Source organism: Notolepis coatsorum (genome assembly GCF_963971535.1).
Source record: "Notolepis coatsorum genome assembly, chromosome: 11".
Taxonomy (NCBI): domain Eukaryota; kingdom Metazoa; phylum Chordata; class Actinopteri; order Aulopiformes; family Paralepididae; genus Notolepis; species Notolepis coatsorum.
Window position 1 is genome coordinate 124,668,916 of NC_140175.1, and position 17,996 is coordinate 124,686,911.

Here is a 17,996-nt window from a genome sequence, read left to right on the forward strand (position 1 = left end):
GTCTGTATCTCTCATGTATCTCATGTATCTCATGTATCTCATGTATCTCTCATGTATCTCATGTCTCTCATGTATCTCATGTCTCTCATGTCTCTCATGTATCTCATGTATCTCATGTCTCTCATGTATCTCATGTATCTCTCATGTATCTCATGTCTCTCATGTATCTCATGTCTCTCTCATGTATCTCATGTCTCTCATGTATCTCATGTATCTCATGTATCTCTCATGTATCTCATGTATCTCATGTCTCTCATGTCTCTCATGTATCTCATGTATCTCATGTCTCTCTCATGTATCTCATGTCTCTCATGTATCTCATGTATCTCATGTCTCTCTCATGTATCTCATGTCTCTCATGTATCTCATGTATCTCATATCTCTCATGTCTCTCATGTATCTCATGTATCTCATGTATCTCATGTATCTCATGTATCTCATATCTCTCATGTCTCTCATGTATCTCATGTATCTCATGTATCTCATATATCTAATGTATCTCATGTATCTCTCATGTATCTCATGTCTCTCTCATGTATCTCATGTATCTCATGTCTCTCATGTCTCTCATGTATCTCATGTCTCTCATGTATCTCATGTATCTCATATATCTCATGTATCTCATGTATCTCTCATGTATCTCATGTCTCTCTCATGTATCTCATGTATCTCATGTATCTCATGTCTCTCTCATGTATCTCATGTATCTCATGTCTCTCATGTCTCTCATGTATCTCATGTCTCTCATGTATCTCATGTCTCTCATGTCTCTCATGTATCTCATGTATCTCATGTATCTCATGTCTCTCATGTATCTCATGTCTCTCATGTATCTCATGTCTCTCATGTATCTCATGTATCTCATGTATCTCTCATGTATCTCATGTCTCTCATGTATCTCTCATGTCTCTCATGTCTCTCATGTATCTCATGTCTCTCATGTATCTCATGTATCTCATGTATCTCATGTATCTCTCATGTATCTCATGTATCTCATGTATCTCTCATGTATCTATGTCTCTCATGTATCTCATGTATCTCTCATGTATCTCATGTCTCTCATGTATCTCATGTCTCTCATGTCTCTCATGTATCTCATGTATCTCTCATGTATCTCATGTATCTCATGTCTCTCATGTATCTCATGTATCTCATGTCTCTCATGTCTCTCTCATGTATCTCATGTCTCTCATGTATCTCATGTATCTCATGTATCTCATGTATCTCATGTATCTCATGTATCTCATGTATCTCATGTATCTATGTCTCTCATGTCTCTCATGTCTCTCATGTATCTCATGTCTCTCATGTATCTCATGTATCTCATGTATCTCATGTATCTCATGTCTCTCATGTATCTCATGTCTCTCATGTATCTCATGTCTCTCATGTATCTCATGTCTCTCATGTATCTCATGTATCTCATGTCTCTCATGTCTCTCATGTATCTCATGTCTCTCATGTATCTCATGTATCTCATGTCTCTCATGTCTCTCATGTATCTCATGTCTCTCTCATGTATCTCATGTATCTCTCATGTATCTCATGTATCTCATGTATCTCATGTATCTCATGTATCTCATGTATCTCTCATGTATCTCATGTATCTCATGTATCTCATGTATCTCATGTATCTCATGTATCTCATGTATCTCTCATGTATCTCATGTATCTCATGTATCTCATGTATCTCATGTATCTCTCATGTATCTCATGTATCTCATGTATCTCATGTATCTCTCATGTATCTCATGTATCTCATGTATCTCATGTATCTCATGTATCTCATGTATCTCATGTATCTCATGTCTCTCTCATGTCTCTCATGTATCTCATGTCTCTCTCATGTATCTCATGTATCTCATGTATCTCATGTATCTCATGTATCTCATGTATCTCATGTCTCTCTCATGTATCTCATGTCTCTCATGTATCTCATGTCTCTCATGTATCTCTCATGTATCTCATGTCTCTCATGTATCTCATGTATCTCTCATGTATCTCATGTCTCTCATGTATCTCATGTATCTCTCATGTATCTCATGTCTCTCATGTATCTCATGTCTCTCATGTATCTCATGTATCTCATGTATCTCATGTATCTCATATATCTCATGTATCTCATGTATCTCATGTATCTCATGTATCTCATGTATCTCATGTATCTCATGTCTCTCATGTATCTCATGTATCTCATGTATCTCATGTATCTCATGTATCTCATGTATCTCATGTATCTCATGTATATTCATGTATCTCATGTATCTCATGTATCTCATGTCTCTCATGTATCTCATGTATCTCATGTATCTCATGTATCTCATGTATCTCATGTATCTATGTCTCTCATGTATCTCTCATGTATCTCATGTATCTCATGTATCTCTCATGTCTCTCATGTCTCTCATGTATCTCAAGTATCTCATGTCTCTCATGTCTCTCATGTCTCTCATGTATCTCATGCATCTCATGTATCTCATGTATCTCATGTCTCTCATGTCTCTCATGTATCTCTCATGTCTCTCTCATGTCTCTCATGTCTCTCATGTATCTCATGTATCTCTCATGTATCTCTCATGTATCTCATGTATCTCTCATGTCTCTCATGTCTCTCATGTCTCTCATGTATCTCATGTATCTCATGTCTCTCATGTCTCTCATGTCTCTCATGTATCTCATGTATCTCATGTATCTCATGTATCTCATGTCTCTCATGTATCTCTCATGTATCTCATGTATCTCTCATGTATCTCATGTATCTCATGTATCTCTCATGTATCTCATGTCTCTCATGTCTCTCATGTATCTCATGTATCTCATGTCTCTCATTTCTCTCATGTATCTCATGTATCTCATGTCTCTCATGTCTCTCATGTATCTCATGTATCTCTCATGTATCTCATGTATCTCATGTCTCTCATGTATCTCATGTATCTCTCATGTATCTCATGTCTCTCATATCTCTCATGTATCTCATGTATCTCATGTATCTCATGTATCTCATGTATCTCTCATGTATCTCATGTATCTCTCATGTATCTCATGTATCTCATGTATCTCATGTATCTCATGTATCTCTCATGTATCTCATGTCTCTCATGTATCTCATGTATCTCATGTATCTCATGTATCTCATGTATCTCATGTCTCTCATGTCTCTCATGTCTCTCATGTCTCTCATGTATCTCATGTATCTCATGTATCTCATGTATCTCATGTCTCTCATGTCTCTCTCATGTCTCTCATGTCTCTCATGTATCTCATGTATCTCATGTATCTCATGTATCTCATGTATCTCTCATGTATCTCATGTCTCTCATGTATCTCATGTATCTCATGTATCTCATGTATCTCATGTATCTCATGTATCTATCATGTATCTCATGTATCTCATATATCTCATGTATCTCATGTATCTCATGTATCTCATGTATCTCATGTCTCTCATGTATCTCATGTATCTCATGTCTCTCATGTATCTCATGTATCTCATGTATCTCATGTATCTCATGTATCTCATGTATCTCATGTATCTATCATGTATCTCATGTATCTCATATATCTCATGTATCTCATGTATCTCATGTATCTCATGTATCTCATGTATCTCATGTATCTCTCATGTATCTCATGTATCTCATGTATCTCATGTATCTCATATATCTCATGTATCTCATGTATCTCATGTATCTCATGTCTCTCATGTCTCTCATGTCTCTCTCATGTATCTCATGTATCTCATGTATCTCATGTATCTCATGTATCTCATATATCTCATGTATATCATGTATCTCATGTATCTCATGTATCTCATGTATCTCATGTATCTCATGTATCTCATGTATCTCATATATCTCATGTATCTCATGTATCTCATGTATCTCATGTCTCTCATGTATCTCATGTCTCTCTCATGTATCTCATGTATCTCATGTGTCTCATGTCTCTCTCATGTATCTCATGTATCTCATGTATCTCATGTATCTCATGTATCTCATGTATCTCATGTATCTCATGTCTCTCATGTATCTCATGTATCTCATGTATCTCTCATGTATCTCATGTATCTCATGTATCTCTCATGTATCTCATGTATCTCATGTATCTCATGTATCTCATGTATCTCATGTATCTCTCATGTATCTCATGTATCTCATGTATCTCTCATGTATCTCATGTATCTCATGTATCTCATGTCTCTCTCATGTATCTCATGTATCTCTCATGTCTCTCATGTATCTCATGTATCTCATGTATCTCTCATGTATCTCATGTATCTCATGTATCTCATGTATCTCATGTCTCTCATGTATCTCATGTATCTCTCATGTATCTCATGTATCTCATGTATCTCATGTATCTCATGTATCTCTCATGTATCTCTCATGTATCTCATGTATCTCATGTCTCTCATGTCTCTCATGTATCTCATGTCTCTCTCATGTATCTCATGTATCTCATGTATCTCATGTCTCTCTCATGTATCTCATGTATCTCATGTATCTCATGTATCTCATGTCTCTCATGTATCTCATGTATCTCATGTATCTCATGTATCTCATGTATCTCATGTCTCTCATGTATCTCATGTCTCTCATGTATCTCATGTCTCTCATGTCTCTCATGTATCTCATGTATCTCATGTATCTCATGTATCTCATGTATCTCTCATGTATCTCATGTATCTCATGTATCTCATGTCTCTCATGTATCTCATGTATCTCATGTATCTCATGTATCTCTCATGTATCTCATGTATCTCATGTATCTCATGTATCTCATGTATCTCATGTATCTCATGTCTCTCATGTCTCTCATGTCTCTCTCATGTATCTCATGTATCTCATGTATCTCATGTATCTCATGTATCTCATATATCTCATGTATATCATGTATCTCATGTATCTCATGTATCTCATGTATCTCATGTATCTCATGTATCTCATGTATCTCATATATCTCATGTATCTCATGTATCTCATGTATCTCATGTCTCTCATGTATCTCATGTCTCTCTCATGTATCTCATGTATCTCATGTGTCTCATGTCTCTCTCATGTATCTCATGTATCTCATGTATCTCATGTATCTCATGTATCTCATGTATCTCATGTATCTCATGTCTCTCATGTATCTCATGTATCTCATGTATCTCTCATGTATCTCATGTATCTCATGTATCTCTCATGTATCTCATGTATCTCATGTATCTCATGTATCTCTCATGTATCTCATGTATCTCATGTATCTCATGTATCTCATGTATCTCATGTATCTCTCATGTATCTCATGTATCTCATGTATCTCTCATGTATCTCATGTATCTCATGTATCTCATGTCTCTCTCATGTATCTCATGTATCTCTCATGTCTCTCATGTATCTCATGTATCTCATGTATCTCTCATGTATCTCATGTATCTCATGTATCTCATGTATCTCATGTCTCTCATGTATCTCATGTATCTCTCATGTATCTCATGTATCTCATGTATCTCATGTATCTCATGTATCTCTCATGTATCTCTCATGTATCTCATGTATCTCATGTCTCTCATGTCTCTCATGTATCTCATGTCTCTCTCATGTATCTCATGTATCTCATGTATCTCATGTCTCTCTCATGTATCTCATGTATCTCATGTATCTCATGTATCTCATGTCTCTCATGTATCTCATGTATCTCATGTATCTCATGTATCTCATGTATCTCATGTCTCTCATGTATCTCATGTCTCTCATGTATCTCATGTCTCTCATGTCTCTCATGTATCTCATGTATCTCATGTATCTCATGTATCTCATGTATCTCTCATGTATCTCATGTATCTCATGTATCTCATGTCTCTCATGTATCTCATGTATCTCATGTATCTCATGTATCTCTCATGTATCTCATGTATCTCATGTATCTCATGTATCTCATGTATCTCATGTATCTCATGTCTCTCATGTCTCTCATGTCTCTCTCATGTATCTCATGTATCTCATGTATCTCATGTATCTCATGTATCTCATATATCTCATGTATATCATGTATCTCATGTATCTCATGTATCTCATGTATCTCATGTATCTCATGTATCTCATGTATCTCATATATCTCATGTATCTCATGTATCTCATGTATCTCATGTCTCTCATGTATCTCATGTCTCTCTCATGTATCTCATGTATCTCATGTGTCTCATGTCTCTCTCATGTATCTCATGTATCTCATGTATCTCATGTATCTCATGTATCTCATGTATCTCATGTATCTCATATATCTCATGTATATCATGTATCTCATGTATCTCATGTATCTCATGTATCTCATGTATCTCATGTATCTCATGTATCTCATATATCTCATGTATCTCATGTATCTCATGTATCTCATGTCTCTCATGTATCTCATGTCTCTCTCATGTATCTCATGTATCTCATGTGTCTCATGTCTCTCTCATGTATCTCATGTATCTCATGTATCTCATGTATCTCATGTATCTCATGTATCTCATGTATCTCATGTCTCTCATGTATCTCATGTATCTCATGTATCTCTCATGTATCTCATGTATCTCATGTATCTCTCATGTATCTCATGTATCTCATGTATCTCATGTATCTCATGTATCTCATGTATCTCTCATGTATCTCATGTATCTCATGTATCTCTCATGTATCTCATGTATCTCATGTATCTCATGTCTCTCTCATGTATCTCATGTATCTCTCATGTCTCTCATGTATCTCATGTATCTCATGTATCTCTCATGTATCTCATGTATCTCATGTATCTCATGTATCTCATGTCTCTCATGTATCTCATGTATCTCTCATGTATCTCATGTATCTCATGTATCTCATGTATCTCATGTATCTCTCATGTATCTCTCATGTATCTCATGTATCTCATGTCTCTCATGTCTCTCATGTATCTCATGTCTCTCTCATGTATCTCATGTATCTCATGTATCTCATGTCTCTCTCATGTATCTCATGTATCTCATGTATCTCATGTATCTCATGTCTCTCATGTATCTCATGTATCTCATGTATCTCATGTATCTCATGTATCTCATGTCTCTCATGTATCTCATGTCTCTCATGTATCTCATGTCTCTCATGTCTCTCATGTATCTCATGTATCTCATGTATCTCATGTATCTCATGTATCTCTCATGTATCTCATGTATCTCATGTATCTCATGTCTCTCATGTATCTCATGTATCTCATGTATCTCATGTATCTCTCATGTATCTCATGTATCTCATGTATCTCATGTATCTCATGTATCTCATGTATCTCATGTCTCTCATGTCTCTCATGTCTCTCTCATGTATCTCATGTATCTCATGTATCTCATGTATCTCATGTATCTCATATATCTCATGTATATCATGTATCTCATGTATCTCATGTATCTCATGTATCTCATGTATCTCATGTATCTCATGTATCTCATATATCTCATGTATCTCATGTATCTCATGTATCTCATGTCTCTCATGTATCTCATGTCTCTCTCATGTATCTCATGTATCTCATGTGTCTCATGTCTCTCTCATGTATCTCATGTATCTCATGTATCTCATGTATCTCATGTATCTCATGTATCTCATGTATCTCATGTCTCTCATGTATCTCATGTATCTCATGTATCTCTCATGTATCTCATGTATCTCATGTATCTCTCATGTATCTCATGTATCTCATGTATCTCATGTATCTCTCATGTATCTCATGTATCTCATGTATCTCATGTATCTCATGTATCTCATGTATCTCTCATGTATCTCATGTATCTCATGTATCTCTCATGTATCTCATGTATCTCATGTATCTCATGTCTCTCTCATGTATCTCATGTATCTCTCATGTCTCTCATGTATCTCATGTATCTCATGTATCTCTCATGTATCTCATGTATCTCATGTATCTCATGTATCTCATGTCTCTCATGTATCTCATGTATCTCTCATGTATCTCATGTATCTCATGTATCTCATGTATCTCATGTATCTCTCATGTATCTCTCATGTATCTCATGTATCTCATGTCTCTCATGTCTCTCATGTATCTCATGTCTCTCTCATGTATCTCATGTATCTCATGTATCTCATGTCTCTCTCATGTATCTCATGTATCTCATGTATCTCATGTATCTCATGTCTCTCATGTATCTCATGTATCTCATGTATCTCATGTATCTCATGTATCTCATGTCTCTCATGTATCTCATGTCTCTCATGTATCTCATGTCTCTCATGTCTCTCATGTATCTCATGTATCTCATGTATCTCATGTATCTCATGTATCTCTCATGTATCTCATGTATCTCATGTATCTCATGTCTCTCATGTATCTCATGTATCTCATGTATCTCATGTATCTCTCATGTATCTCATGTATCTCATGTATCTCATGTATCTCATGTATCTCATGTATCTCATGTCTCTCATGTCTCTCATGTCTCTCTCATGTATCTCATGTATCTCATGTATCTCATGTATCTCATGTATCTCATATATCTCATGTATATCATGTATCTCATGTATCTCATGTATCTCATGTATCTCATGTATCTCATGTATCTCATGTATCTCATATATCTCATGTATCTCATGTATCTCATGTATCTCATGTCTCTCATGTATCTCATGTCTCTCTCATGTATCTCATGTATCTCATGTGTCTCATGTCTCTCTCATGTATCTCATGTATCTCATGTGTCTCATGTCTCTCTCATGTCTCTCATGTCTCTCATGTCTCTCATGTATCTCATGTATCTCATGTATCTCATGTATCTCATGTATCTCATGTATCTCATGTATCTCATGTATCTCATGTCTCTCATGTATCTCATGTATCTCATGTATCTCTCATGTATCTCATGTATCTCATGTATCTCTCATGTATCTCATGTATCTCATGTATCTCATGTATCTCATGTATCTCATGTATCTCTCATGTATCTCATGTATCTCATGTATCTCTCATGTATCTCATGTATCTCATGTATCTCATGTCTCTCTCATGTATCTCATGTATCTCTCATGTATCTCATGTATCTCATGTATCTCATGTCTCTCTCATGTATCTCATGTATCTCTCATGTCTCTCATGTATCTCATGTCTCTCATGTATCTCTCATGTCTCTCATGTATCTCATGTATCTCATGTATCTCTCATGTCTCTCATGTATCTCATGTATCTCATGTATCTCTCATGTCTCTCATGTATCTCATGTATCTCATGTATCTCATGTATCTCATGTATCTCATGTATCTCATGTATCTCATGTATCTCATGTATCTCATGTATCTCATGTATCTCATATATCTCATGTATCTCATCTAACAAATTTTCACAAGACAGTGCTTCAGCCTCGGGTCTTGCTTCTCTTTATTTATTTATTTATTTATTTATTCATTAATTAATTGATTAATGTATTTATGTATTTGTGTATTTATGCATTAATTAATAAATGTATTTCTTGTCCATGTGAGGAACACAACACAGAAGGGATGCCCTGGCTGCCTCTCTCGGTGGCTCCAGGAGAAGGAGGGTAATCGTGGGAAAAGAGAACAGTGATGATCTGTCGGGTCCCAGTGGCGAAGGCTTTGTGAGCGCCGACACTTATCCGCTCCCCAAGCGGCCGGGACGCCCCCCCCCCGCTGACCCCCCCCCCCCCCCCCCTCTCACTGAGCCCCCCCCCCGCCCTCCCCCCCACTGAGCCCCATCAAAGAGGCCTTTCTGTGGGGGAAGCCCAGACAACCGTGCCTCTGTGTGAGAGACGGGTCCCCACGATCATCCCAGTGTGAAGACCACCGTAGAGCGGTGTGTTTCTGGTTCCCGGTTCAATTCCCGCTCCTCCCGGACAGCGCGTCGAAGAGTCCTTGAGCAAGACACTTAACCCCCTAACTGCTCCCGATGAGCAGGTTGGCACCTCGCCCGGTCGCCTCCGCCGTCGGTGTGTGAATGTGTGAGTGAACGGGTACAATGTGAGGAACTAATTGTACCTCACATACCTCAAATACAACAAATTGCAAAGCGCTGTGGATAAAGGTCGTATGTAAATGCACCACGGTGACGCAGCGGGATGGTAGAGGGCCGGCAGCAGCAGTCCTGGCACCACATCTCTTAGGGCAGTGGATGGTAGAGGGCCGGCAGCAGTCCTGGCACCACATCTCTTAGGGCAGTGGATGGTAGAGGGCCGGCAGCAGCAGTCCTGGTGACCACATCTCTTAGGGCAGTGGATGGTAGAGGGCCGGCAGCAGCAGTCCTGGCACCACATCTCTTAGGGCAGTGGATGGTAGGGGGCCGGCAGCAGCAGTCCTGGCACCACATCTCTTAGGGCAGTGGATGGTAGGGGGCCGGCAGCAGCAGTCCTGGCACCACATCTCTTAGGGCAGTGGATGGTAGAGGGCCGGCAGCAGCAGTCCTGACGACCACATCTCTTAGGGCAGTGGATGGTAGAGGGCCGGCAGCAGCAGTCCTGGTGACCACATCTCTTAGGGCAGTGGATGGTAGAGGGCCAGCAGCAGCAGTCCTGGCACCACATCTCTTAGGGCAGTGGATGGTAGAGGGCCAGCAGCAGTCCTGACGACCACATCTCTTAGGGCAGTGGATGGTAGAGGGCCGGCAGCAGCAGTCCTGGTGACCACATCTCTTAGGGCAGTGGATGGTAGAGGGCCGGCAGCAGCAGTCCTGGCACCACATCTCTTAGGGCAGTGGATGGTAGAGGGCCGGCAGCAGCAGTCCTGGCACCACATCTCTTAGGGCAGTGGATGGTAGAGGGCCGGCAGCAGCAGTCCTGACGACCACATCTCTTAGGGCAGTGGATGGTAGAGGGCCGGCAGCAGCAGTCCTGACGACCACATCTCTTAGGGCAGTGGATGGTAGAGGGCCGGCAGCAGCAGTCCTGGAGACCACATCTCTTAGGGCAGTGGATGGTAGAGGGCCGGCACCAGCAGTCCTGGAGACCACATCTCTTAGGGCAGTGGATGGTAGAGGGCCGGCAGCAGCAGTCCTGGCACCACATCTCTTAGGGCAGTGGATGGTAGGGGGCCGGCAGCAGCAGTCCTGACGACCACATCTCTTAGGGCAGTGGATGGTAGGGGGCCGGCAGCAGCAGTCCTGACGACCACATCTCTTAGGGCAGTGGATGGTAGGGGGCCGGCACCAGCAGTCCTGGAGACCACATCTCTTAGGGCAGTGGATGGTAGAGGGCCGGCAGCAGCAGTCCTGACGACCACATCTCTTAGGGCAGTGGATGGTAGAGGGCCGGCAGCAGCAGTCCTGGAGACCACATCTCTTAGGGCAGTGGATGGTAGAGGGCCGGCAGCAGCAGTCCTGGCACCACATCTCTTAGGGCAGTGGATGGTAGAGGGCCGGCAGCAGCAGTCCTGGCACCACATCTCTTAGGGCAGTGGATGGTAGAGGGCCGGCAGCAGCAGTCCTGGCACCACATCTCTTAGGGCAGTGGATGGTAGAGGGCCGGCAGCAGCAGTCCTGGCACCACATCTCTTAGGGCAGTGGATGGTAGAGGGCCGGCAGCAGCAGTCCTGGCACCACATCTCTTAGGGCAGTGGATGGTAGAGGGCCAGCAGCAGTCCTGGTGACCACATCTCTTAGGGCAGTGGATGGTAGAGGGCCAGCAGCAGCAGTCCTGGCACCACATCTCTTAGGGCAGTGGATGGTAGAGGGCCAGCAGCAGTCCTGGTGACCACATCTCTTAGGGCAGTGGATGGTAGAGGGCCAGCAGCAGTCCTGGTGACCACATCTCTTAGGGCAGTGGATGGTAGAGGGCCAGCAGCAGCAGTCCTGGCACCACATCTCTTAGGGCAGTGGATGGTAGAGGGCCAGCAGGGATGGTAGAGGGCCGGCAGCAGCAGTCCTGGCACCACATCTCTTAGGGCAGTGGATGGTAGAGGGCCGGCAGCAGCAGTCCTGGCACCACATCTCTTAGGGCAGTGGATGTCTTCCTCGTGTTCCCTGTGGAAACACGTGGCAGCTTCAGCCGGCAGCCAGAGACAACCTGTGATTCCTGACCGAGAGGTGAAAATGACTTTCTGAGGAGGTGAGAAGAGGGAGTCGTGGAGTGTGAGAGAGTGAGAGAGAGTGAGAGAGAGAAGGATAGAGAGTTGAGCGAGAGTGAGAGAGAGAGAGGGTCTGGATCGGAGGAGAGAGAAGGGGAGAGAGAGAGTCAATTTAATGTGCAGGTAAAATGGACTTCAAGTGAGGCCACCATACTAGCATTGGATTTAATTCCATTATTTCATGGTTTAGATCCTTTTTAATGTATTAAAGAACCGAAAAGATACAATTTCTGTCGACTAAAAACACACTTCTTCAATCAAAATCTAATAAAAAAAATAATAATTAAACGTTGAAAATGTTGTTGAAAAGTCCTATTATGCACTCTGCTACTAAGGAATCTACCTTACCTATATTACTACCTACTATGCCAGTGTTTCTCAAAGTGTGGGGCGCGCCCCCCAGGGGGGGGCGCAGAGGCATGACAGGGGGGGCCTTGAGATTTAAAAAAATAAAACGTTTTTTTTTGTTTTTTTTTTATTCTTTTTGGATTACAGAAAATTATCACTAAAGAGCTATCTGTTGCAGCTGCACTGTTCTCCATGAAAATACCATATTTGGATAAGTTTGACCATTTCTCAAAATCTGAAAATCATTATTTAATAAAACACAGAAAAGGATCACCAAGTTACTCTGGATAAAAGATAACTGAAAAAAGCTGCAAGCAAGTTCAATGATGAACAATTTCTGATGAAACTGGCCTATCTCAGCGATGTCTTTGGAAAGCTGAATGAATTAAACCTTCAGCTTCAAGGTATGTTGATATTTTTTGTCTTCTAGTATCTGTCATGTCTACTCTAAACTAGAGTAGACTAGTGTCTGTCTGTTTGTCACTAAATGTAATATGAATTGATTACAAAAGGACCCCAATTGAAACAAGCCATTGGCTTTCTTGGGTTTTTTAATCCTATTTAGTTGACCCTGTACTTTCTGTCATGTGATTTTTTTCTGCAAACATCTAAATAAAGTATTCTATTCAATTCAATTCAAGGCAAAGATAAATACCTACCTGACCTGGCAAACAAGATCACTGCATTCAGTTGAAAGCTAGAGATGTGGGGCAGGCGCCTTGATGAACAACAGACTGATGCCATTGAGAACCTGACTGAGTTTGCTGTGTGATGACTCACATAATTTACTTACATTTTCTCTTTTTTTGCACAAATTGCAAAGTTCTTTCACAAGTTCTTTCACAAGTTCTTTCACAAGTTTTTCACAAATTTTTCTATCTATTTTGTGTCCTTGAATTGTATTGCAATCTTACAAGATGTCTCTATTTTTGAAAAAGCAGTCTTGAGTGTCCATTGAATTGTATTGCAATGTTACAAGATGTCTGTATTTTTTAAAAAGCACAGTCTTTGAGTGTATTGGACTGTATTGTTATGTTGTTGCACAATTGCACAGTTGTAAAGTGGTTGCACAATTTGAAAGGTCACGATATTGGTGTTATTTCAATAAATTTAAACATTTCATGACTATTTTGTTGGGGCGAGGGGGGGGGGGGGGGGGGGGCCCAAAATATTTTGGTCCGCCAAAGGGGGGCCTGACAGAAAAAGTTTGAGAAGCACTGTACTATGCTAATATGTCTCTACTACTATGCACTCACGACTGTATCACTCAAGTTCAACACTGTTTGACGAACAATTGTACTGACCCTTAGCTGCCAGTTGTACCCTTCCTGCTGACTTGTTGTACACAACTTGTAAGTTGTTTTGGATAAAAGTGTTTTTAAATGTAAATGTAACGTACAGCATGTCTGTCCTATAAACAGCACAGAGTGACCCTGTCACCCCTCCTGTCACCCCTCCTGTCATCCCCCCTGTCACCCCTCCTGTCATCCCTCCTGTCATCCCAAAGATAACTAACATGGACTGCTGCCAGAGAGAACATACTGTAGGAGCCAAAGTTTCAAGTTCAAGTTTCTTTAATAGTTGTCATACAGAAGTACAGAATACTTTTATACAAAATGCTTCTTACTGTTACGCTCCAGAGACTGTGCAAGACAAGATAAGTATGAAATAAAATAACATAGTATAGCATGTAAATTAGAAGTAAAAAATGAGGTCACAGTGTTCAGTATAGACATATGTACAATGTTCGATGCAGAGTAGACGTAACTGAGTTACCATATAATATACAATACTATGCAGTGTACTAATATACAATACTATATAGTGCAAGGCAGAAATAGGATGAGGTGCAATTTAGGTACAATTTACAGTAGGTGTACGAGTTGTAGTGCAAATCCTTTATCAATAAATATAAAGTGTGTTTGTGTGATCTAAAGTGTGGAGAGTGGGTGCTGCAGTGTGTTGTTTGTTTAAGTGAGTGTGTGCGTGTGGGTGTGTGTGCTGTGTGCATTTGATGGTTGTTGCATAGTGTTTATTGTTCGTTTAGCAGCCTGATGGCTATATATTTAGGTTATTGTATTATGAATGTTTAATATTGATTGGATTTAGATAAAGTCATTGAACCGTCATATGTCATAATAGAACATTCTAGAACATTTGTGATGTCACAGTATGATGTCATGGTCGAACATTCTAGAACATTTGTGATGATGTCATAGCCGAACATTCTAGAACATAGAACATAAATAACTATGGTATGTTATATATCGTATTAGCTTACGCTCTGCGCTCAAGTGGAACACTGGAGCTGAGCAGAGCGGAAGCTCGACAAATGTACCCGCTGAGGCCCCCCACAACCATCAGAACCGGGGGGGGCCGAGCCCCCGGACCCCCCTAGTGGAGGACGGGAGGGAATCAGATCCGACTGTGCGAAGAGGGTTTAGCAACTCAACGCACAGGGTAAGCAGACCGTGGGACTTACCTTCCCACAGAAGAACCCACGACTACACAGGCGCGCAACCCACATGCCACCCCAAAAGCGTGAGACCCCTCCGCCAATGCTCTGATCTATTCCGTTATCTCCCCCCAGAGATGAACGAGAATTCATCGAGACTAACCTAGTACACAGGTGCTCGGAAGAGACAAACTCCATCCCAGTTGCCCCATGAAAACGCTGTTACAATGAAATGAGCAACCAAGGAGCGCAAGCCCATGCGTGATTCCACACACAAGCACCCGGGGCCAGCACTATGTACACGTCGAGACCCAAAACATATCAATGGTAATTCTAACAAGAACCCAGATAACGTTCCCTCCAAGCCACCTGGGAGAGCGGCAGGAAGCCGGCCAAGAGACACAGATATGGGTCCCATATGACACGTCTGAGGGAAAAAACACCCCTGTCAAACCTGCTCTGTATAAAAGAGAGGAGACAGGGAACCCCCAGAGAGACTTCCCACATGAGTAACAATTTGAAAAGATATATGTAACATTGAGCTACGTGACCAAAAGCTCAAGACATATGCAACAGAGCAGAAAACTTTTGTTTAAGTTCACATGCACCGCAAAACCCATCTTGACAACAACAGAGGTCCACAACATGGAGCCTGAAAAGAACTCACGGAAGTCTCACAACCAATAGAAACGCGCCCAGTGACGTACTCTATGGCGGGGGGAATTCCGTGACCCACCTGGCCAAAAAAGGCGTGGGACCAGGGAACTCCCGCCCCCCCCTTCTCCCTACCCTGTGACACGCTGACCAAACAGTGCAACAGGAAGCCCGAAGGACAGAAGGCCCAACCCCCTGACCAATCAGAAAAGAGGGGAGGAAGGGTTTATCAGTTCACCCCCTCATGACCCCACACCCCGGATACGATGAAAAACAACCAGCAGCGATGATACCCACGTAGCCAGCATGCTATATGAAAAGCGTATATCCACAAGGATAAGCTAAACCAATGCACGCCAGCCACAGATGATAACTAGTCTGCGAACGGGTTTTATATACAAGGCTGTAGGCTCATGTGTGAACACGTCACCCGTGTTTTATGTTTTAAGAAAAAACACATACGTTTAAGAGAGGGTCAAGACCTCGGTACAAGCTACATATACGAGCACTTCTGTAGGCTAGCACTCTAACCAAGTTGTGGACTCGATGCCATGTTTCCAATGTAACAGAATACACACAACCCCCTCAGACAAACGGTAAAATGGACCACTATAAGAAGAACACAGACTTCTTCATGATGAGGGAAGACAAGTCTTTCGACGAGTGCTAGCCACAGGCCTTGCCAAGCACACATATACATAGCGACCAGAACGATTTATAAGAAAACTGTCCTACTCACTTAAACAACACACAACCCCACAGCTAGGTGAGGGTTTATACACCGTATCCCCAATATATAACAGTGAATAAAAACACAGTTTGTAACAAAAAACAGTCCCTCACCAGGAGGGACCTTTTATTTAGTAACAAAAATCATATGTTGGGGTGGGGAAGGGAACAGGGGTAAACAGGGGAGAGTCACTAGCGACTCCTGCCGCATGCAGCACGGTGCTTGCCCCCACGGCGTGGGGCGGCTGGCTGCGGCGGACGAGGCACTCCCTCCACTCCTGGCCTTCTTGGACGAAGGCCCAGCAGTGGCGGTGGTGGCGGTGGCAACGGTCGCGGGCCTCTGCCGGCGTTGTTTCCGTCAGCCATCACCGGTGGCATCGGGTCGGGGGAAATGGGGTTGGAGCACAGCGCGCTCCTCCTCCATCTCTCTGCAGGCAGCCGTCATCTGCTGCATGGCCGACCCGAAGAGCCCAGCATCGGAGAGGGGGGCCGTGAGCAGGGGAATCCTCTTCTGTTCCGGCACCCTCGCCTGCTCCAGCCAAAGGTGGCGCTGGGACAGAGTGGCCAGGGCGCGCCCCTTCCCGCCTGCAGCTGGGTAAGGTGCAGGATAGCTCCAGCCGCCTGGGCGTGAAGGTACTGTTTGGTCGTCCAATACATCATCCCCGACATGTAGCGGCGATTTACGCCTGGTCACTCCAGTTAGCCATCTGCCTAGCCGATTTCCCTTGGGGAACCGGCTTCCGCAACGGCTCCCACACCACTTCGGGACAAAGAATGGATGTCATCGGGCTATCAAGCCGAGACACCCCGTCCTTTAGTCCCTGGACCAAACCCTCCACCCGCGTGACTGGCACGTAGGCGGGGGTAAGGCCAGTGATGCGGGAGATTACCTGTCCCTGTTTCACGTAGGCCTCCATTGACGGGAAGAATGGGCAGACAACGCCTGTCTCTCTCACAGGACGACGTTGCCAGAGATGACCTATCATGTCATCAGGAACAGGTGCAGGCAGAGGCTGCGGCAACGCCATGCCATTAGCGGCTACGGCGGCCGCCATGAGCTTGGGGAACAAGGCACGCAACTCCCTTCAGGTTGCCCGCGTCCCTCACGTACGGGAGGCTGCCATGTCGGGCGCCACCATCTGACGCGGCAGATAGCTGAGCATCTTGTCTCAGGGTCGGAGGTTCTAACCCAACACCGGAGAACAAGGGACCCCAAGGAGACGCAACACTCCCTGCCACACCCCGAGGGGGAGAATGATACGAATCCATTGGGGCATCAAACAAGAGCGCTCTCGCCCCCTCCATGTGATCCTCAGTTTCCATCGGAAACGGAGACAGGGCAAGAGCACCCTCGTTCGGCTCCAGCACCTCCCCAAAGCCAGGCCGTTCGCCCCTGCAGCTCGCCGCCCTACGACGGGAGCGAGCAGAGGCGAAGAGCCTGCGTCGCAAATCCCCAGCCACCAGAGGACTGGCGGGGGAACCAGGGCTGGAACCAGGCCATCTCACGGGAGACGGCGGTTCAACGGCCCCTCGGAGAGGCAGACTCACCACCGGGCGCCGCTCGGGCGTATCTGACTGCCACGGCCGTGGAGTCAGAGCAGCCCCACGACGCACGGCGGACGCGGCAATGGAGAAGCGCTGGTGAAGGGTGACGTTGTGAGCGTTCGAACCCCCCGAAGGTGCAGACATTATGACTTAGCTTTTCTCGAAAATTGGTGAGAGAG

At 43.2% G+C, this 17,996-nt stretch overlaps 1 protein-coding gene across 1 annotated transcript in view; it reads left to right on the forward strand.

The window, feature by feature from the left end:
- Positions 1 to 12,774: 12,774 nt before the first annotated feature.
- Positions 12,775 to 17,996, forward strand: part of LOC311237264 (solute carrier family 12 member 2-like) — a gene marked incomplete at its 5' end in the record, with an annotated part of 175,588 nt that continues 170,366 nt past the window's right edge. The window contains 1 exon segment of the mRNA XM_084325070.1: positions 12,775 to 12,838. Coding sequence (XP_084181196.1) covers positions 12,775 to 12,838 — 64 coding nt within the window.